The sequence below is a fragment of the Gambusia affinis genome, linkage group LG07 (assembly GCF_019740435.1).
Source record: "Gambusia affinis linkage group LG07, SWU_Gaff_1.0, whole genome shotgun sequence".
NCBI classification, from domain to species: domain Eukaryota; kingdom Metazoa; phylum Chordata; class Actinopteri; order Cyprinodontiformes; family Poeciliidae; genus Gambusia; species Gambusia affinis.
The window spans coordinates 9,590,589-9,613,901 of NC_057874.1; the positions used below are offsets into that span (position 1 = coordinate 9,590,589).

Genomic DNA, 23,313 nt, shown 5'->3' on the forward strand with positions numbered 1-23,313 from the left:
CTCCAATTAAAAACGTAGGGCTAAAGAACCAGGGGAGAGAGTAACGAGGTGACCGTACTTTTGTTTTGAAGATAGAACACTCCACTTCCGGGTTCGCATCGCTTTCCCTGCGCACCTTGACTTCAGAGACGCTCGAGCTGAGACTGGCGGAGGGAGTATCCGCTGCTGGGTGGAGGTGTAGCTGCGGGCTGACGTCTTCATACTGTGAATGACTTGAAAGAAGACTAACAAAAACCACAGTCAGACAACAGCGCTTACGGAAAACAGAGGAACAATTTCGTCCCTTAACTTCATCCTGCGTTGAATTGCATGACCGCGTGAAGACACGAGGTAAAGCAGACTTTATTATTCCGATTCATGTAGAGATGTCTTGTTGAATGAGCAATGCCTCACTGACAGGTGCGCACATTTGGTTGTATTTAGGTTAAATCTGGTTGCATTAACTGTGTTTTTGAGGTTCCACTCAGCTGACTCGATTGAATGAAAGTTCAATTGATTTTTCTCACGTTTTGAAGGACACCGCTGGTTCAACGACTGTCAGTTCATTAGTTTTAATTAGTAACTTATAAACAACCTGTAATAAGACAGCAACAATGGCTATTTAGTGACTGAATGCAAACCGTAGCCTAAACGTATGAGTGAGACTGAGTCCTAAACAAAGTACACTTTGGGCTCTCACACAGAAACGTAAACATGAAAAACTAAAACAGCCTGGGCAACACAGCCTTGGCAGGGTGGCAGCCACTGAAGACAAACAAAGATAAAGCAATGTAAAGGCCTGCCGGCAAGAGAGGCAGCTGCAGAGGGCTTTCCACTGAGAAACCCATTAAATCAACTCTACAGCAGCTTTAGCTGTCAGACAGTGTTTGTTGCCTAGGAATTCAAGTGTAAGGAAAATTAATGAGGTGGGAGAAACAAACAGGGCACATTATTCCTATTTATCCCCAGTGTGTGGTGTGCACAGCTTTATCCCAGGCTGATCCCATTACACAATATTATGCACACCCATAGTTGTAGCAACTTAAAGCATAATAGGACAAGCAGGAACTCTCTCACTGCACATGCACACTATTGTTTGGGTTCAAAACAGCGTGGGTAATACAGAGTATTTTTTTTGTAGATGTTACAAAGTGGCAACGTGAAGGTAACATGGATTTACCGGTTTGTGCAGGCCCGACCAGATGCTGAATACAATGCGCTGAAATTCAAATTATTATCACAATACAGAATATATATGATAACGATAAATGATATGACAATATTAGTTCTGTATTTTTTGGTCAGCTAAGTGAGCCGAAGAATATTTTGACGAAAAAAATTAAGTATCAGGTCTGGTTCCCTCCAAACTGGTGTTATTTGTTTCTATTCTTTACCCAAAGCATGATATGTAACAATGGGAAAACTGAAGAACTGCTTTCTTTTTCCATTAATAGCTAATTTAATATGTTTTCTGAAATGTTATCAGTTTGTTATCAGATAAAAAGATTGCTACTCATTTTCCCGTTTGGGGCAAATAAACATCTGATAGTACCTGTGTATTTACTAGATATAGAATGTGATTATGTGCTTAGCATAGAAACACAACACAGAGTAAATTACATATTATGATTGAAAACAGAAGACATAATTCTGAGTGTGACCGAATTACCAGTCTTCAAAAGCTGCTTGCAGCAATCAGTGATGGATCACAGTTTATCTATCAGGTATTTCTGATGGAAGTTTCCTGTAACGAGGGTTTTTTTTATTTATTTTTTTGCTTTGAGAAAAACTAAAAAGCTTATCGAAACCTAAATAGCATCCAAATTGAAAACGAGATTAGTGTGGGACGTAGGCCCTGACAGTTGAGTATTTGCTCAGAGTGATTGATGTGTTTCACTTTATCCCTTCGGTAGAAATGTGCTTTTCAAAAAATCCAGACAGACCAGCCTCGTCCTGTCCTCTTAGTTGCAACATAACCTGCTGGTTTTGTTTTAACTGAGTATAATAAAGATTTTCATTGTAATCTATTGCCTCTTGCTGTTTGAATTTTTACACACGTTATAACCACAAACTCCAATCTGTTTTATTGGGAAGTTATTTGATTTGATCAACACAGAGTTTATCAAACAGTGAGGTGAAAGATGAATGATTTCCCATAACAGAACTTTGAAAAGTGTGTTGTGCATTTGCATTCTATGTTTATATTTGTATGCAGGACATGGGCTTTGTGGTGACAAAGCTGGTATTATGTTGCCGGTCAGCAAGAACATTCTAGGTTCAAATCCTGGACTTTCTACGTGGAGTTTGCATGTTCTTCTATTGCATCTATGGGTTCTTCAATAGTCCAAAAGCAGGGATGTTTGGTTAATTGGTCTCTCCAAACTGCCCTTACATCTGAGTGTATGCATTCTTTTGGATGTGCATACATTTTGTAATGGACTGGTGACCAGTCTAGACTGTACAGTGCCCATCCCTGCGAAGGTTAAGGGAAGATAATGGCTAGACATATACAGATCCACACTGGGTGCATGCCTGTTTGAGTGAATAAACAGACTACCAGGAAACCTAGCAGACAAATCAGGGTTGAAGTTGAGGAGAATTTGAAAGCAGAGCTAATATGTAAAGCGATATGCTAAGCTTTGAACATCCCACAGGGCACTGCTCAATCCAGCACTCAAAAATAGAAAGAGCCACCATATCAAGACATAGTAGAACCCCAACAAAATACATAAAAGATTATAGTTGTCAGGCGACAAAATACAGAAAAGTTGAAGAGGTGTGAATATTCTCAGAAGCCACTGTGGATTGCTGAAAGTTAACTCTTCTTCTTTCTCTTTTTTTGTCAGATACGTCAATTATGGATACGACTATTGAGGCCTCCGAGAGCGGAGACCTGCCTACAAAGCCATCTCTGCCTCCCAAATCCAGTCTCACTCCCAAACCCTTCTCTCTGCAAAAAAACAGCACAATTCGCTCCATCAAAGCTCCAAAAACTGTTTCCAGAACCGCTCCTACACCTAAGTCAGAAACAAGTCAGACCAAAAAATTAGAGACAAAAAGTTCCCCGACCACCACTGTAACTACCCCTGCTAAAAAACCGCCTCAACCCATCAGTTCTCCAGAGACTGCTCTCAAAACTGCTCCTACAGCTGAGCCAGAAGCAAGTCAGACCGAAAAATCAGAGACAAAAAGTCCCTTGACCACTGGTGTGACCATCCCTACTGAGGAACTGTCTCAGCCCATCAGTTCTTCAGAGACTGCTCCCAAAACTGCTCCTATACTTAAGTCTGCAACAAATCAGATTAAAAAAACAGAAACAATAACTCCCACAACCACCAAAGTGATCTTGTCTACTGAGGAACTGTCTCAACCCATCAGTTCTCCAGAGACTGCTCTCAAAACTGCTCCTACAGCTGAGCCAGAAGCAAGTCAGACCAAAAAATCAGAGACAAGAAGTCCCCAGATCACTGGTGTGACCATCCCTACTGAGGAGCTGTCTCAACCCGTCAGTTCTCCAGAGACTGCTCCCAAAACAGCCCCTACACTTAAGTCTGAAACTAATCAGATTGAACAATCAGAGACAGAAAATCCTACTGCTGTGACCATCAATGCTAAAAAACTGCCTCAACCCACTTCAGCCTCAGCTACCAAACCACAGCCTGCAAGTGTGCTGCCTAAATCTCAACCAGAAGCATCAAAAACAAGTGAAACACTTCAACAGATTGAGAACAGTGTTGGTTCTGAGAGAGCCGCTCTGGATCCAGCCACCAAAACAACCCCAACTAAAGAGGAACCCAAGTCAGAACCGGCGCAGAAGGACATCATCCAAACAAACCATAAACCACCCACCATTGCTGTTGCTAGCTCAGGGCAGAAAGATGGAGAGGAGAAGCAAAGTGACACTCCAGTTTCTGTCAGCCAAAATATGGACGAGTCAAGCAGCAACGGTTCCTCCACAAACGAATCATTTTACCAGCGGGGAAGCGTAAGGAAGCGTCTGCCTAAGGCGCTCACCTCAAAGTTCGAGTCAGGCGGGATCCCTCTGCCCCGTCAGTCTTTCAGGGCCGTTCCCAAACCCACCACCAAAGACGAATCCAATAAACCAGAATCTTCTGACACGCTGCCTGTTCACGCAACACCAGAGCCTCCGATCAAAGAGAGTGATACTGATGCAGAGGATTTCACCGGCGGGAACAGCATTAAGAAGAGAATCAGTCTCCTGTTTGACGCTGTGTCAAAGCCGGAGGTCACGACCAAGAGAGAGGAGCCAGAAATAACGAATGGGATCGGAGGAGTGAAGGAGCAGATCAAAAACTGGGTGTCAGAAACAGTTCCAGAGGATCAGAAGGTGGAGAAGAGTCCTCAGGCTGCAGACGGAGTTTGCTCCAAGGGGTGAGTGAGACCTTCAGCTCTCTCTTCACTGGGTTTGGATGCAAGACCAGACATGAAATATCTCCTACTGGTGCAATCAAGCAAGACGTTTATGTCAAACTGTTAACATACTGAGAGCAATCAGCTGTCATTAGTCGCACTAGAAGCATCATATTTGATTAAAGACCGTCATTTAAAATCATAAATCCGTCTGAGCTCAACTCACTTAATAGGTTCAATAATTAAAAAATATTTTGATGTTAATCTCTCATTTTTGTCAGTTAGATTTTAGTCGAGCATTATTGCAGGAGCAAAAGGCAAACTGTTGTTTGTCTCTGGTTTTCTTAGGAAATCTAAAGTGTAGCACAGAGGTAACTATGACAGCTGTCTGAGTTTTTCTTTTTCATTTTGTTACTATGAACACTGAGAGGAGAGCGCAAGTCTGGAACTGATTTGACTGGAAAGTTTGAGAAGTTCTCCTTTTTCAGCTGGGATGTATGAAGACATTGCAAAGGGTGTATTCGCCGTATATTGCAGCTCTCCTTCATTTCATTTCTTTATTTATGTTAGCAGACAAGATAAAAATTATTTTACATACGTAGACAAAAAAGGGGGAAAAAAAACATTTTAAATTGCTCAAAGGGAGTTGGATGAAGTCCAACTTTTATCCTCTGTATCCTCAGCGTGTCTCAGGTTTTCTCCTTAGTTTTCTAATGTTGGATAGGAACCATCTAATATGTCAGCAAACGCTGCAAGTCAGGTCGTCGCACCTCCAAATTAAACTTTGAGTCCACACAAAGAAGAAGCATGAAAAAAGCTGCACTGAAGGTTTTTTAATATGCCCCCTCTTTCAGCTAGCTTAATGTATTGACTTATATTTTCTCATAATCAATATTGTCAGCTGTTATCCTAAATTATGTCTGCAGCATATTGTTTGACTTGTTAACACCAGTCACACAAAATAGGTTTTAAAGAGTTAATTATTATAATTATTTCTTTTTGACTGAAACCGAGGTCGAAGGGAAATATTTTAAAAAGAAATAGCATAGTTTTTCAGGTCACTCACTTTCCTCATGCCAGCTTCCTTCACTGTAGCTCTTGAGCCTTTTATGGTGTGATACTGGGCTATTTTTCTTTAGCTTCCTGCATTCTTCTAAAGTTTCGAGTGAACCAGGAATAACTTGTTCAGTTTCCTGTAACTACTCTGGGACATTCAAAGAAGTGTTTTCATTGCTTTTTAGTCACATAGCATGACATGAAAGCTTTCAGACACAGCTAATGCAGTTCCAATCTATCTATCTATCTATCTATCTATCTATCTATCTATCTATCTATCTATCTATCTATCTATCTATCTATCTATCTATCTATCTATCTATCTATCTATCTATCTATCTATCTATCTATCTATCTATCTATCTATCTATCTATCTATCTATCTATCTATCTATCTATCTATCTATCTATCTATCTATCTATCTATCTATCTATCATCTATCTATCTATCTATCTATCTATCTATCTATCTATCTATCTATCTATCTATCTATCTATCTATCTATCTATCTATCTATCTATCTATCTATCTATCTATCTATCTATCTATCTATCTATCTATCTATCAGGTGCTCTAGTGGAAACAAAAGTCACCATGTGTGGCACATGGAACCACCAGGTCTTAGTGTGAGATTTTATTTTACAACAGGCAGAGCTTACACATCATGTATGCCAATTTTAAATCAATACATATATGCAGACTTGGGTCGCATACAATATATGGTAAAAAAAATAATAAATAAAAATAAAACAAATTTCAGAAGGGCACTTTTTTTTTGTCCCGAAGAAACAGGGCAGGTGCTCTAGCACTTCCTAGTTTCTACCTTTCATCTTGGATTTTGTCTGTCCATTGTTGATGTGAATCTCCACCCAGCCTGTTTGCACCATAAGCTGATTAATATTGGCTGTCACATCACTGGATATAAATGCTATCCCTGCAATTTCTGACCTCTTTTTCTTAATTGTCTTCACCGTAGCTTTGTGTGGTTAAGAGGTGCATCATGGCCCAAAATGGTGCTTTATTGTTTGCGAATGTGTTTAGGATGGGGACAGAATGGGATTTGTGAATCACTGTACTTATTAGCACACACTAAATGCCAATGATTCATGTCTCTTTGGCAGGTTGAAGCCGGAAACACCAAGAGTGGAAGTTCCTGCAGCTGAAGAGACACCCACCCAGCCTGTGGACTCACGTTCAACAGTGTCCTCATCCACAGGGAGTCAAATTGAACCACCGAAGGAGGCACCATTCAAAGATAAACCCTTAGAGAATGCAACAGAGACTCCAGCAGAGGCTGACAAGTCAAAGGAAGATGATTCCCAGGTGCAGAGCAACCACTTGGCTGCAGTTGATGAGAAACACTTGGCCGAACTGAAGAGGAAGAATATGAAGAATCGTCGCTCTGTTCGCTTCGGAACCGTGGTGGCAGATGACGGTACACCTCCAGTGGTGCTGGGCTCGGAGCCAGAATCCAGTGAAGATGAAAGTGAAGAAGAGAACGCTGAGGTTGAAAGCAAGGAAAAAGTGGAGGACAGCGTTTCGATGCCCGTCTACAGAAGAGTTGGCATGCTCCAGAGGAAGGACGACGAGACCCAAAGTCAAGAAACTCTGAAGAACCAGCAGAAGGAGGAGGAGAGTGAACATCCGAGACCTAAGATGGGAGAAGAGTTGAAACAAATGAAAGATGAAGAAGCAAGGGAGAAAGAGAAGGCAAGAGAGGATGAATTGGAGAGAAAACGGTTAGAGCAAGAAAGAAGAGAAACGGAAAGACTTAGAGAACAGGTTGAAAAAGAAAGGCAAATGGAGCTGCTGAGACAAAAACAGGTAGAGGAGGAAAGAGTGAGGCTGGAGGAAGAGCAGAGGAAAGAGGCAAGAATGAGGGAAGAAAGAGAGAGACAGTGGCAGAAAGATGAGGAGGAACGACTGAAATTGGAAGAAGATCAAAGACAGAAGGAAGAGGAGAGAAAAAAAAGAGAACTTGAGGAGCAAAGACAGAAAGAGGAGGAGAGAAAAAGAAGAGAACTTGAGGAGCAAAGACAGAAAGAGGAGGAGAGAAAAAGAAGAGAACTAGAGGAGCAAAGACAGAAGGAAGAGGAGAGAAAAAGAAGAGAACTTGAGGAGCAAAGACAGAAAGAGGAGGAGAGAAAAAGAAGAGAACTAGAGGAGCAAAGACAGAAGGAAGAGGAGAGAAAAAGAAGAGAACTTGAGGAGCAAAAACAGAAGGAAGAGGAGAGAAAAAGAAGAGAACTAGAGGAGCAAAGACAGAAAGAGGAGGAGAGAAAAAGAAGAGAACTAGAGGAGCAAAGACAGAAAGAGGAGGAGAGAAAAAGAAGAGAACTTGAGGAGCAAAGACAGAAGGAAGAGGAGAGAAAAAGAAGAGAACTTGAGGAGCAAAGACAGAAAGAGGAGGAGAGAAAAAGAAGAGAACTAGAGGAGCAAAGACAGAAAGAGGAGGAGAGAAAAAGAAGAGAACTAGAGGAGCAAAGACAGAAAGAGGAGGAGAGAAAAAGAAGAGAACTAGAGGAGCAAAGACAGAAAGAAGAGGAGAGAAAAAGAAGAGAACTTGAGGAGCAAAGACAGAAAGAGGAGGAGGAGAGAAGAAAATATGAGCAAAGCTTGATGGAGCTGGAGAGAAAGAGAAAGGAAGAAGAGGAGAGACTCAGACAAGAAGAGCTGGAAAAAGAAAAGTTAAGACAGGAGCTGGAGAGGGAGCAAATCAGAAGGCAGGAAGAGAAAGAGAGGCTGAGACAGGAGGATGAGGAGAGAAAAAGGAGAGAGCTGGAGAGGAAGATGCAGCAAGAAAAAGAGGAAGAGAAGGAGAGGAAGAAAAAAGAGAAAATAAAGTTACAGATGGAGAAAAAAAGGGCAGAAGAGCTGAAGAAAAAGGTGGAAGAGAGTCAGCCAAGAACAGAGGGGGAGAATGACAAAAGAGGGGAAAAGCTCATCAATTTTGATGCAGAAGAGCCTCCAGCATCCCCCTCATCACACGTCTCAAAGAACACAGAGGGCCTCAGCGATGTCGTTTATGATGACTTCTCGATCCAGAACCCTGTGCTCGACGTAGACTTTGACGACTTTTCTGTCAAACCCAGGAGGCGGACTTTACGGCCTAGGCAGGAAACTGCTCCCATCAGCAGCGACTGGAGAGTCGAACCTCTGAGGAAAGACAACCTACTGGTGTCCTTCGACAGCGAACCTCAAGAAACTCAGCAAGAAACTCAGCAAGAAACTCAGCAAGAAACTCAGCAAGAAACTCGGCAAGAAAACAAACCAAAGCAACCAGAAACACTGTTGGTTCCCATCCCAGCGCCAGAGAGCCCAGAGAAAGAGAAGGTTAAGAGGTTGTTGGCAGAGTTTGGTGTGAAGGAGGAGGCAGATGAAGAGCCAGAGAACCTGGTGCCGGAGCAGCCTGTAGAAATGAAGGAGGAGGAGAAGGAGAATGTGGCAGAAATGAAAGACAAGGGTGAAGAAAAGGACAATAAAGAGGTAAATATAAAGTTTGATATCATTTAAATTCTTATAGACAGTAATAGTGCTTGCAAAATCGCTTAAATTTTGCTTTTATTGCAAGAACATAATGTCACACTGAAAAACTTTGAAAATCTTAACCTGTAGCACAACCCTTTTAACTAAGGCTCTTCTTGTATGTACTCTACTTTTTGAGCTGTTTTAGTTTTCTGTTATAAATGTGATGGGGCACTATTAACTCTCATTTATTTTTACTACTGGTACAGTGGTATCTTGGAGGGGTCAGCAAGCCTCCATTGTAACCACTACACACCATCTACATCCTATCCAACAGTAATAGAGAGATGTATGGGGGGGTGGAAGACATTTAGTTATCGTACCATAACAAAAATAAACATGTAAAGATTACTCATCTCTGCTAGGACTTATGGTGGAACCATTTGCTTTGGCCAGATGAGAAGACGATGAAGCATCTCAATCACTGTAGATGGGTTGGTGGTGCCCTCTGCCATACAATAATATGACCCAAATCCAGACACAGGGTATGTTGAAGAGACGATAAGATAGGAAAGGACCCTGGACTCTGGATGATCTAAAAAGAGTGACCATAGATCCATAGACTAAAGTAGCATTCTAATGGCAAAGATGGAAAACGTAAGGCATTAACAGCGTAGGTATTAATAGCACAAAACAATTATTGCTAAACACTAGATTTTTTTTTCTAACTGAGGGCATAAACTCAGATCAAAGACTTAATTTTTTTTCTTTTTGAGCTTATGTAACTGCAGTAAAATAATCAGCTTATTTCAAGGCCTATGCATTGTTAAGAAGGGTGCCTACAAATGTATTTGTGTATAAATCTATGCATATGATCTCTATATGCAGGGTGTTTGTATCCAGTGCATAATCTTCGTTTTAGCTGTTTAAGTGTGTTCGATTTAATTTCCATCAACAGCTCTTTTGTTTCCAGGTTCAAAGCAGTAATTTCCAAAATGCACAGAAACAGCCTAGAGCTCTTGAACAAACAGAGAGTCGCCTCACATTTGTTTAGCCTCTAGAAAAGATCATCCTATGGATTTAAGATCTGTCAAGCCGTATCAGCTTTTCTCAAACTTCCACAAAACTGCTGCAGAATCTAAAAAAAGTTCCCGGCCTACACCGTGATTAATCGTTCAATTATGAAGAGAGGGAGAGGTTGAGAGCAGAGATCGGAGTGAGCGAGCAGATGTGGTTGTTTCATCGCTGAATTATGTCTTCTTGGCAGTGACACACACCTTTACCTGCTCGAACACTGCCATTCCTGTAGTGCAAGAATAAATACTTGATATACTTGCTTGAGAGTGACTGAGCCAAAGAACCTGCAACATCCAAGGCATGTGTCTGTTTGTACTCATAAGGTTAAGTTCAGGGATCAGAACTAGTCATGCTCTATGGTTTTGGTTAGTCTCTAGGAACTGAATACAGATAAGAGGACTTTACCCTGAGGAGACGTGTTTGTGTCAAAGTGTAAGTGTGACTAAAAATGGAAGCCGTGTCGCAAAAAATTGTGTCTTTTCTGTAGATTTTTTTTTTTTTTTTTGTAAGTGGAAAATATGATGGGAGTCAAAGTTGGGTGGGAATTTCAGTACTTCAAATAATTGTGAGTCATAACTGAGTTTCTACAGAGACTCTTGAAAGTGAACTCATCCATCCATCCATCCATTTTCTGAACACCCTTCGTCCCTAATGGGGTCGGGAGGGTTGCTGGTTCCTCTCCAGCTGTGTCCCGGGCGAGAGGCGGGGTTCACCCTGGACAGGTCGCCAGTCTGTCGCAGGGCAACACAGAGACATACAAGACAAACAACCATTCACACACACACTCACATAGGGAGAATTTAGAGAGACCAATTAACCTGACAGTCATGTTTTTGGACTGTGGGAGGAAGCCGGAGAACCCGGAGAGAACCCATGCATGCACAGGGAGGACATCCTCCCACAGTCCAAAATCATGACTGTCAGGTTAATTGGTCTCTAAATTCTCCCTAGGTGTGAGTGTGTGTGTGTGTGCATGGTTGTTTGTCCTGTCTGTTTTCTGTGTTGCCATGCAACAGACTGGCGACCTGTCCACGGTGAACCCCGCCTCTCGCCCGGAACATTAGCTGGGGATAGGCACCAGCAACCCTCCCGACCCCATTAGGGACAAAGGGTGATTTGAAAATGGATGGATGGATGGATGGATGTTGGCAAATCAAAAATTAAACAGACGGAATCTGCAGGGATTTCTAACAAGTATTCTTCTTCAGATGAAACCATGAAATCATAAATTGTGTCAAATACCAGTCGGTTTTTTAGCATCACAGTGAGTCCTCCTAACATATTTCAAAATGCAAAATGCACATAATTAAAGTGTCACTTTAAGGGTCTGCACATTTATGCAACAATTGTTTTCCTTTTGGCAATTCGTTTTGGCTGACTTGTACAAGATAAATGACCCTATGTTATATATATATCACAAAACCCATAATTTAGCAGGAGTGAAGACTCTTTTAGGAGCCAGTTTATATTTCTGCAAAAATTGGATTATTGTTCCTTTTGTTATTTTTACTTAATGAATTATTAGAAGAATGAAATGAAAATACATAAAATCACCATGTGTGATATTTCAGATGCAAATGTAGTCTATTGGATATAGCTTTCCTATTTATGTTTGTCTCTTTTTTTCTTATTTCTTTTCTTAAAAGATGTTAAATTTGTAGATATTTGTCCCACAGGTGGGATTTTGATCTTCTCACTTTCCTCCTTTCACGTGAAGTGAGCATGCACAACTGTTTATGTCTCCCATTACTGATTGTTATACAATTTCAGAGCTGAATTAATCTCCCAGAAGTGCTAGCGCATGCGAAATATGCTGCTGAGCCAGCTCAGTAGTTAGCAGCTAATAACATTTAGATTGATTGTAATGTAGTAAGCAGGCATCCTATTACCACGGTTGAGAGCCTGATTGGAAATAGATCAGCTCAAACCATTTAGTACACTATTAAACACATCATTACATGGGTTGCATGATGAAAAACAAAAATGTTTGGTATTTTCCCAAAGTAAAATAAGTTTGTGTGGCTAAGATGAATGGAAAATGTGTATTTTTCTATTCCGATATGAACCATGATGTGCATGTCTAATATCTCTATCTCAGCAAATAAGCATGTAAGTCATTTTTTTCCAACTAGAAAATCATATTTGTTAATCTGCAAGCACAGTTTATTCATGTTGAGTAATGTTTAATTAACAACAACCTTACGTCAGCCATGCCAACAAACACATGACTGTTGAAAGCTGTTGAGCCTGAACCAGGACATTTTCCTCCTCTTAGAAGTAAAAATGTTTACGTCCTGTTTTTCTGCTACTGACGTCTGTCTCGTCCAAAACTCTTTTATGTTGGAGATCAGTCAGTTGAAGATGGAGATTTTTTTTTGATAATTGTGACCAATCAGGGGTTAATTTTTTTCATAGCCAATAAACCATATCTGGATCTGCAACTAGAGCTCAGCCTGTAGCCATGTAGAGAACATCAGATGAGAAAATCCCCATTTTTTTTAGTGCTTCCCCTCCCCCACCCATTGCTGCGCACTACCAGTCAGCTGGCAAAATAATCCCCTGCATAGCTCTTCTCACAGGCTAAAATTCAGTATTCAGTATTATTCAAAATATACGCTAGTATAAAAATTACAATGATCAAAAGTCTTCTATAACAATATTTCAATCACAAATAGCAGGGTAAATAATTTAGCAAACTGTTTCTAAATTAAAATAAATATATTATTTTGTAGTTATGTTTAAAATGGTAGTATTTTGACTTCAGGTTATTGTGTCTCCTGCATAGTTGTAGGTAATAAGGGACTGAAATGAGCCAATCTAGAGAGATTTCTTTAGCACCTGTTTGCACATGCAACATATTTGCGGAAGTGATGAAACACCAAACCCAGTAGGCCAGAACTGTGTGTCATTGTGTCGCTGCTTTAATAAGCAAACTATCAAACACCTAATTTGCATGTCCACCATCACTGTGCATTGCATATATCCACCTGTACAGAGTCTTTGACTGAGTTGCTCTGGTCATCTCACGCAATTATTGTTTCCACCACAGAGTGGCGCCACTGCACTTGGAAATTATACTTCCTTCATCTGCGCCACAGAAATTCTGACATATTTTCAATTATTCTGCAGTTTTTTGCACTCTAAAAACTTAACTGCGTGACTTGAAATACAAGGATGCCTCCTTTTTATGCTGCAGTATTAAACTCTGGACAACAATATAGAGGAGTTAGTTTGTAGCAGACTGGGCAAAATTATGTTTACTGGGCAAACAGATGGTATGCAGCCAACTGTGCATCCTTATTCAGGGTACTGACATAAAGACAGGTGGATAGATGGATTTTATGATAAGAAGGTGTTGTGTGTCCTCATTTGGATTTGTATAACAAGGGAGCATGTCAGAATGACCATACATGGTGTTCCTTCATGCTCTCATTCTCTCCGTCCGTCTCCCTTCTCAATCTCTCCAACCCTCCTTTCAGACAAGAGGATGGGCTTGTGTGCAAACAAAAAAACTCCACCGGGCTGCTGTCCATTCTTTCACCAACTCAGCTTTCGCTCCAGTTTTCTGTTCTCTTTCCCTCTCACAAAGACGCGGTTCATTCGCTGGCTGGATTTACCTACAGGAAGAGAGCCCTGAAGGGAGGTGCAGAGAGCACCTCAGCACACCTACTTTTTGTTTATTTCCCTGCTGGATTTCTCACGCCCAGGTGCAAAGCCCTTTTCGCACTTTTCTTTGAAACCAGTGAGCTCTGCTGGAGATAAGGGGATCGTCTACTGCTCGTTACTTGAGCTTGGGTTGTTGGAGTAGCGGATATTTGCCATGTTGCTTTTTGGGACAATTATACTTCCAACAATTCTTGTTTTAGACGAAGAGAGAAAGAGGATAATTTGTCCTATCTACTTTTTTTAACCTCCAAAGTTACGACAAATGGAAGTGTATGATGCAAACGTATTCTAGTCTCTTCTAAATTCATTACGGTTTGACGTAACGAATTTAGGATGCCATAGCTATTACAGGGAACAAAAGAACAGAAAAAGTCAGGGGCTGAGTCAGATTTTCTTTACTTCCAGCTCAGTCTGTGTCTGGAAGTTTGCACAAAATATGGATGAAAAGATGGACTTAATCTTCTACCATGGAGACTTCCTGTCATTCTGAATTACCTGCAAGACCTTTTCATCTTCAACTAAGCTGAGAGTTATTTTTTTTCTGGTGACCCCATTCCCATGGTGACCCTGTTGGTTTTGTGAGGAACCATGCAGTACTTGGGAGGAAAGCTGTCAGCAGCCCAGCTGCAGGTGGCCGGCTGGGTGGGCAGCGTCCGCCGGTCCCTGCAAGGAGCTCTGGAGCTGGTGTGGGGCCCCTCAGATGAGAGGCAGACGGTGGAAGAAGAGGAGGATGTTGACGATAAAGTAGAAGAGGAAGGTGGAGATGGAGGGGGAAGGTTTCAGAGAGCCATGTCGCCCCTTCGTAGCTTCGCCAGACGTAGCCGGCGTTCCCTGCGACGCTTCTCCGCCAGAAGTCGGCAGTCTTTTCAGAAGAGAGCCACTGAGACCCACTCCGTGAGAAAGAATATCAAAAATTGTTCAAACCTGCATTAGATATTTTACAAACAGACATGTATTTCCTGGCTGTTTTCTTTCATGTTGGATACAGACAGGAGTCTTTTAAATCCTTAGTTAATCAGTGATGTTCAACAGCACATTTCGCTCACTCTTATTCTTGGTCAATGATCAGCTAGTCTAAAACCCCCACTCCTGTGTCTTAAAAAAACAATCATGCAAATCCATATAGGGCGGCTACAGTTTGTTTCAGGAAGGACGCAGCTATCAGATGAAGCTGTCTGAATGTGGTATTTTATCGGTCTGCATGTGTTACCCTTTCTGCTTCTATGTCGTGTTCTTCACAGATAAAGCTGAGGTCAAAGACACAGTGTGACAACCTCTGATGTCTTTATCAAATGGGATTTTTATTGCCTTGCACATTTGCCTCCTGTTGTTTACACTCATTTAGTTTCGTTCACTGGTCATTTTCTCCTCCGTGCAATGTGAATACAGTACCTTGCGAAAGTAAGCATACCTCTAAACCTTTTTAATACTAATTTCTTGTTAGGACCTGAAACCTTTAGTGGTTTTTATTAGCATTTATGTAATAAAGTAAAACAAATTTGTACATAAATGTGAAGTGGAAGGAGAGTGACACCTAGTTTTGGATCTTTTTGCAAACTAAAACCACATTTGTGTTCTGCCGTCCTGAAAGTATCTTTAGCAGGACTCCCATTCACTGTAATTACAGCTACAAGTATGTACAAGTAGGTTGTACCAGCTTTGGAAAACATAGAGACTGACATTTTTGCTCATTCTTCTTTGCAAAGTAACTCAAGCTCAGTCAGACTTGATGTAGAACTTCAGACAACTTGAAGACTGTATTATTTTCCTTGTACTTCTCAGTTTTGCACAACTCTATGGTAGTCCCAACACATAAAATCCTAAATGAAACACTCTGAAGTCGGTGGCTATAACATGACAAACTGAAAAAGTTCAAGGAGTGTCAATATGTCTGCGAGGCACCGGTCACTTTTACTAAAATTGGCCGACTGAAGATGTCTGGTTATAATGTTGAGCCCAGGTGTTTTTTCACTCAAGTTGCTTGTGTTTGTGACACTCATGTCCTGTTCAACTTCTCCGCTTAGCTCCAACCAGCATCTCATACATTCTATTGAGTGCAACAACAAATTGATGCAAGTAAAGTGCATAGACACAGACTTTGCCCAGACTTGCATCCCTCCTCTGCCAGTGTCATTAGCACATACTGTCACACGTAGAGGGAGCTTTTAATTTATGCGATCGCTGTGTCTACACTTGTTCAGCTGTTCTTGAGCAGGTAGAACAACTCAGGCATCAAAGGAGGACAAACATATCGTACGAGGAAATGTCTTGATTTCTGCCTGTCTTTAGATAAAAGTAGATAAAGACACAACAGCATTTATTGTTAATCTGTAGGGGGTGGGGAGGGGGGGGGGGTTTCTCTAGTACATGGTGTTTACTGTGTTCATTTACAGCCTAATGGTCTATAATTACTTCATGCAAAAGATTAACTATTTGATATTTCAACCATTGCATAGCAATGCAACATGATGGATTTAATTAAAAAGTTGCATTCTAAATACTTGCTTAATAAGGATTTTCTGCATGAAAAACTTCATTTGGGTTTGTGTGAAGTATTTCTTCTAAGTACCTGCTGTATCTGCAATAGACAGCACTCAAAGTAATCTCTGTTTGGGGAATCAGGGAGAAGTTCTCATGGATTTAACAACAACAACAAAAAACTACCTCTACTAAAACAATGCAGTCCTGCTTTGTTTTAGTAGAGGTAAAATCCTGTTTTTCAAAATGAGTTAAATGTTGTTAACAGCTTTGTTTCTTATTTGACTTCACTAAGCCCCTCTTCCTGACTCTGGTTGTTTCTAGTTAGCACCTGGAGGAGCGTGAGAAGAAACAGAAGAGCTAAAAAAAATTTTTCAGAAATTATCTGTTTCATATCTCATGTACATTAGTCATTTGTTGTGTCTTTGATCTGAGAAAATAAGGTTAAAAATGTAAAGTGGATCCGGCCTAGCCTTAAATCAGTTACACACCACAGGTTAGATTTGCTGCTCACAACGTCCTCGTATAACCTTTCAAAGAACTTGAACTCTCTTATTGTGTAAAACAACAAGTATTGATAATATTTGCCTCGTGTGCCAGCAGAGGCCAGCATATAGTGTTTGTGAACGTATGTGTGTCGTTGGATGCCGAATTTGTTTTTGACTCTAAATCTTTTTGATATTATTTATGTCAAGTTTTGTGACATTATTCTGCTGAAGTTAAAGTAAATGTCTTAGCTATTTTGAAGCCTAAACTGATTATTTGCAGAGTGTTAAAAGTGAAATAAAACAAACATCCAGTTATTATGTTGGCATTGCTAAAGAGCAAATTGCAGAAAAAATGTAAATCCCTTAAAGGACTCTGATTCTCAGTTGTACAAACTCGTCTTCCTAGCTGGTGAGCCAGATTTGACCTTCCATGAACAACAGGTGTTCCTGAGGAAAAAAAGAGGTTTTCCTTTTCTACTTTAGGAGCCTTTCTTAGGATTCAGCAGGAGCTATATTAGGTTAACCACTTGATGCCTTGCTAGGATGAACACAGGTTAGATTACATTACAGCCCATCCTTCTGTGTACAGCCTCTCTGATCCTGTTTGCTGCATCTGAGCGCAGGCTGTGGTTATAGGAAAATCACCAAAAGCCTATTCATTCATGCTGTTATGCCGCTAGATAACAGGCTTCGTGCAAATGAACCTGCCCCCGTGAGCCCTGAGCAATAAACTGACCCATGAAGACGATGAGACGTGGGCGCTGGTGTTTACTCGAGTGTTGCTTTGTATCCAGGTGACGGTTTCAGGAAAAACAAAAAGTGGGATGTGCCGCATGACAGGCCATGAGGTGAGCTTAGAGGAATGCTTGCAGAGAAGTACACAGAGTAGCTTTGGTTTGGTGTGTGGGGGTGTGTGCATGTGTGTGTGTGTGTGTGCACCCGTGCATTCCAGCATGAGGGCGTGACATCACAAGTGTGTGTATGGGTGGATTAGGTATGTGTGGCTGTGTGTGCCCTTGCTCTTGGTGTTTATTGAGGACAGCTCAGACTCTGTGACCAGCTCATTAAAAGACGTATGCTTGGCTGATCCTTAGTCTTCTTCTCTCCCCATGTAGTTAGTGCTGTTGGGTCAGCACACAGTCCATTTCTCCCCCCCCCCCCCGCCTCCGCCTTCGTTCCCCAGAAAGAAACAGCTCCAATTTACAGAGCAGAGAGGAGCTTTTCCTGTAGAGCATAGGTAGAGTTAAATTAGAAGATATCTGCACTTTGTTAACAACCATATGCCACGGTTGAGTTTCCCCATCTTCTCTGCAGCCTACCATATTAAAAGCATCCTTTGAGCTATACTTGGTTCTGTAACATCGCCTCATTAAATTTCTGTCTCCATTTCCCAGCCACAGGTTAACAGCTACTTCACAAACGATGAGGACAAACTCATCCAGACTTTGTTGCACAATGAGCAGGATGGGATTTCGGAACAAACGTCCGGACCTGACAGGTAGATAAATAAGTTTTATTCTAAAATAAAATCACTTGTCAAATAGTATAGAATAGAATATACTTTATTGATCCCCAAAGGAAAATTATTTATTAGTTGACAAGCTACTACATCCAAGTTCTTATATATTAATAAAACAAATCTAACCATAAGAGATAAAGTTTATAACATACCTAAGAGTGAAGTATAACTACCCGAATGATACACAGGTTTAACCTAAAGAACATGAAGGAGATGTGTGTGTATATATATACTTTATATGCACTGCAGCAGCATAGACAAGAAAAGCTGGACACTAGATTGCCTTCCATTGTTATGGAGGCTTAGTATTAATTTGCCCCCTTGTGGTTAATTGAACACATCATTCCTTTAAGATTTTTGCTTGATAGAACAAAAAGAAATGCAAAAAAATAAATATGGTAGGCATAGAAAGTTTATCTGTATTGAACAATTGAAATACAAGTTCATTTAAAGGACTTTACAGAAAAATAAGCAGCAAAAATAAATTAAATATTGCAAAACAAATTCATTTATTAAAAGAATAATAGTAAGCCATAAAAATCGCATTAAAAGGAAGCAGGAAATATTACTAATATGTGAAATGAATAGATAAAATAATAGTGGACCGTTTTGATAAGCCTGCAATAAGTAGCAGTTTTCAGTGCTGGTTATAAAGGAGGCAGCCCTGAAGCTAAAAGTGGATGCTAAAAATTAGGTTTAATTCTAGACTATAGATATGTCTGGTGTAGTTTTTAGCCTCAGTAGTTGTAATTGAGTGCTGGCCTCTATGTCTAATACAGTATTTTTGGCTCCAAAACCATTTACGTCTGTATTTTCTGCAGTGGACTGGAGGAAATTTGCTCACTGAAAATATGAACTCACACATTTTTCAAAGCTCTTTTAAGTTATCGGTTCTCCTGACCAGATATTGACATGAGATCTTTGCCTTTTACCAAAGCAGCCTGAGGGTTGTGACGTGTTCATTAACCTGACTGGAAACGGCATTGAAAGACATTGTTTTTTATGTGAAAAGCTGTACAATAACTTGTCAGAAATACTTGCGTACATTCAACCCTAAAGAGCTTTTATTCTTTTCAGTCCAACTCCTGTCCCTGACCCAGTCCCTGATGCCTCTGAAGATCTGGATGATACCGATTCTCAAAGAGAGCTGGATTTAGATGCAGTCTGTGAGGTCGGTAAAAAAAACAAAAAAACAAAAACAAGTTCTAAATCTCTCTGCCATAAAGGATTTTCTCCTGCAACATACACTTGGAAGTTAGGAAAATAATGTCTTCTTTCCTGTGGTTCCATTGTGTGAAATTACACCAGTATTTTACTCATGTGTTTTTGTTGCTCTCCACAGAACTCTGCCCCTCTGCTTGACAACAGCTCACAAAAATCTAAAGCGGTTTTGGGAAGGAGACTAACACGAACGCGTCCATCTCGCTCTCTCAGATTAGTGTCGGCTGAAGCTGCCAGAGTGACTGTCTATAATGGTAATGGTTATTACATTATATCTGCTGATAGTTGGTCTTACATGAAAACTGTGATTTACTAGAAGTTTTGTTTCTCTACAAGTTTTGACTGATCTGTTTTATGTTCTTAGATGAAAAAGACAAACAGCCAGACTCAGAGGAGGAACCATCCAAATCAAAGCCTGTCTTTTCTTCTCCGCCATCTACTCAGAGGGTCCCCATGTTTCCAGGTCTGAGCCCTGCAGATCTACTTGTAAGTTAACTAAAAATGTTTTCAGTTTTCTCCCTTCTTTATTAAGGCATAGACCTATACCGTTGTGTAAAATATGCTCAATATTTCAGATTGGACTAAAAAAGAAAACCGGTGGCGTGGCAGCTGAAGCAGAAAAGGGATCAGTAGAAGACAGAGGAGAACAAGAGACCGAAAGTCAAAATAAGAAAGTCGCTCCAGCTCCATCGCAGGTCTCAGGATCTCCTCGCGTGGCGGCTCAACTCGCAGGAGCTACACGAGTGCTGCCCCCTGCAGTCAGTAAAGACGGAGGGTAAGCTCTGAGAATGACTAAAACCAGGAAGATAGAGCACATAACACCAGTTTTAAAGTCCCTCCACTGGCTGCCTGTAGCTCAAAGAATAGACTTTAAAATACTGTTGTTAGTTTATAAATCACTGAATGGTTTAGCACCACAATACATTAAAGATCTGCTGCTGTTGTATCAACCTTCCAGAACTCTCAGGTCTTCTGGTTCTGGTTCTGCTCTGCATCCCCAGAACCAGAACCAAACGAGGAGAAGCAGCATTCAGCATCTATGCACCAAAAATCTGTAACAAACTTCCAGAAAACTGTAAAACAGCTGAAACACTGACTTCCTTTAAATCTCAACTAAAAACCCACTTGTTTAGAGTTGTATTTGAAACGTAATCAATTACAAACTTATTGACGGAATCTGACTTGATATTCTGTTTTGATTGTTGATTCTATGTTGCATTGTGTTTGATTTGATGTAAAGCACTTTGAAATGCCTTGCTGCTGAAATGTGCTATACAAATAAAATTTGATTGATTGATTGATTTGGAGAAACTGATTGAAATGCTCATTCTGTACTATCAGCAATGTCTCATCTTTTTGCCTCATCTTCTTAGGTTTTGGCCTAAGAAGCGGATGACTCAGCAGAATGGTGAAACTTAACCACACATAAGTAAGTTTACTTTCACTCATCATAGACAAAAGCCATATTACTTTTTAGCTTTAAAATGAACTAAAACATATACAAATTATACATATAGGCTCCAATAAATCTATACACCCTGTCAATATTTAGGCAAATGTCCCGTCAGTGCTAGCACATCAACCATGCTATGTTGTTTTCTTTTCTTTTAAGAAGCAACGACCTAGCAGCTTTTGATTAAATGTTAGATAAAACTGGACTGGGATTTATTGTGTGATTTTTGTGTCATTAAAACACAGTGCATACATACAAAAATACAAATACAAAAGTAGATTGGTGTTTTGGATTATTTGTTTTGTTGTTGTTGGAACCCTGCTTTGTTATCAATGTTGAAACATCTAATTTCTTATATGAAGTAAAGAAAAAAATGGCAGGTACTTATCCTTTTTTCTTTTTTTGTCCTCTTTATAAAATTATACATATGGCAGCAAGACAAGCCCACAGCATGATGCTGCTTCCACTATGCTAAAGAATTAGTGCAGTGCTTTGTGGTTTGGACGGCTAGCTTGAGCTTTATCCACTCCAAAACCGGTCTCGATGTGCGTTAAGAATACTTGCCTGACTGGAAGTCCTTGTTGTGTCCATGTTTCTGACATCTGACCCGAACTGAAATCCTCAGATAAAAAATGTTGCGATGATCAGGAACAACCCAGTAACCACCAAAACGTACGCTTATCACAACCTGGAAACCACTGAAACCCCAGTGTCATGAACAAAAAGTAGTTACCAAAAATGAACCTCTTATTTCAAACCCAAAATGAAATTTGCAACAGGAAACAAAGTTTATGGTCAGACGATAAAAAATAAACGTGGTTAAAGAAGTCAAAGTGAGGCTCGCAGAATAGTGTTTGTCAAGCATGGTGGTATCAGCATCATTCTGTGGGCCTGTCTTGCTGTCAGTGATACAGACGCATTGCACAGAATACATGTACTAAAGAAGAGGCGGTTTCTCCAAATTCTTTCATTTGATATGGAACAGTTAGCTGGCAAAACCTTGGACACGTTTGGATGTTCCAGATAGATTATGATCCCAGAACACAAATGAAGGTCAAGGAAACAATAAAGCAGAGTAACATTAAGCTTTTGGAAAACCCTGACTCTACTTTACTAATAATTTGCAAACTCACAGTAAAAGTCAGCCAAGTGCCAGTAAACCAACCAAATTAAAATATAATATATATATATATATAACAACCTGCCAGCATGTGACAGGGTATAAATATTATTGGGGGTGTATGTATATATCTGAGCCTATGTTGATGAGAGAAAATTCAAATGAAATTTAGACTTTTAAAAAAAATCCCTTGTACCCACAAAATTTCAAATAAATTGTGAAAAGATGAAAATAGAGACACAATTATTGCTATTGTTTTTAGATTTGTGGGACATTTCAAGGTTTCAGTTGCATTTGAAGTTGACAGTTCTCATAGAAAATAACAACCAATGCATTTTGTTTTCTTCAGGAGACACAGCTGTCACACTCTTCAGCGGGAATTGGATCATTTCAGCTCCTTGCTGATGGCAGATATAATGATGATTGCTCCGTTCTGCACTACGAGTGCCTTACTTTGGATCTTTCCTGAGAGAGAAGAAATTGTGCTTTTTTTCTGGACACAGAGGCAACATTGACCTTTTGTATGTTAAAAATGAAACATGGTGCAATGGGTGTGCGCAGAGGCTGCTGGATGTTACTGCCAAGTAAATATTTCTCCAAGCACTGTGAGAGCTCTGTGGATGTTTAAGTGTACTTTAGAGCAAAGCCATTCTGTGTCTTAATCTGTGAATGTGAAATCCATCATAGAGGAAATGATGGCACTACACCTCATCAGAGTACTGATTGCGCTTATTAAAATAAGGCACTTCCATCCTCACACAACATAGATACGATGACACATATGGCAAAAGCATAGAAATGTACAGAATCACTAAGTGGATGTGTGTTTTTAGTTTAAGTTGCACAGATTATTTTTATATCCTATCACAATTCTTCTCAAGGAAAGTTTGAAGCACTTTAACAAAATATTACCATATTTGCACCCATGCAATGAAATTTGAGCAATAGCAAAATCATGTTTGAAGCTACTTTTGCAGAGATTTGAGTTTTTCTTGTGTTTTGTTACAACAGTGTCAGTTTCACATTCTGTAGTTCTATTTCTTTCTCTGGGGACAATAACAGATTCAGGAAGTGTGTGTGTTATATGTGTATGTATGTGTTCAGGACTGTAAAACTTAAAAAACCATGTGCCTTTTTTATTACTGGAAAATTGTGACCATTTTGGTCTTTATAACATGTTTAATGGAAATTAAGGGAACTTTAATAAAAGTTTTTGGGGTTTTTTCTATGAAATAGGTTTGACTGTTCTTTTCGTCGGAAAGTACATATTAAGAAAGTGAAGCTGGATTTGTTTTTGTTTTTTACTACTTTTTGATTAATCAATTCTAAATGATGTACACAATTCATACTAGCTTATTTATATAGTGCCAAATTAAAACAAGTGTTCTCTCGCTTTACAAGTAGGGTGTCACCATTTGT

General features: G+C 40.1%; 1 protein-coding gene across 1 annotated transcript; it reads left to right on the plus strand.

The window, feature by feature from the left end:
• The first annotated feature begins 119 nt into the window (after positions 1-119).
• Positions 120-23,122, plus strand: tnks1bp1 (tankyrase 1 binding protein 1). Its single transcript, XM_044122889.1, has 10 exons — positions 120-330; positions 2,826-4,371; positions 6,529-8,893; positions 17,976-18,079; positions 19,178-19,271; positions 19,443-19,575; positions 19,686-19,807; positions 19,897-20,096; positions 20,695-20,750; positions 22,244-23,122. Exons 2-9 carry the CDS (start codon positions 2,837-2,839, stop codon positions 20,738-20,740), a joined length of 4,599 nt encoding a protein of 1,532 aa, XP_043978824.1. The 5' UTR covers positions 120-330; positions 2,826-2,836; the 3' UTR covers positions 20,741-20,750; positions 22,244-23,122.
• Positions 23,123-23,313: the final 191 nt, after the last annotated feature.

Coding starts and splice junctions, on each gene's coding strand:
- tnks1bp1 (XM_044122889.1), top strand. CDS start 2,837: ATGGATACGACTATTGAGGCCTCCGAGAGCGGAGACCTGCCTACAAAG. Junction 4,372..6,528: donor GACGGAGTTTGCTCCAAGGG/GTGAGTGAGACC, acceptor TCTCTTTGGCAG/GTTGAAGCCGGAAACACCAA. Junction 19,808..19,896: donor TGAGCCCTGCAGATCTACTT/GTAAGTTAACTA, acceptor TCAATATTTCAG/ATTGGACTAAAAAAGAAAAC.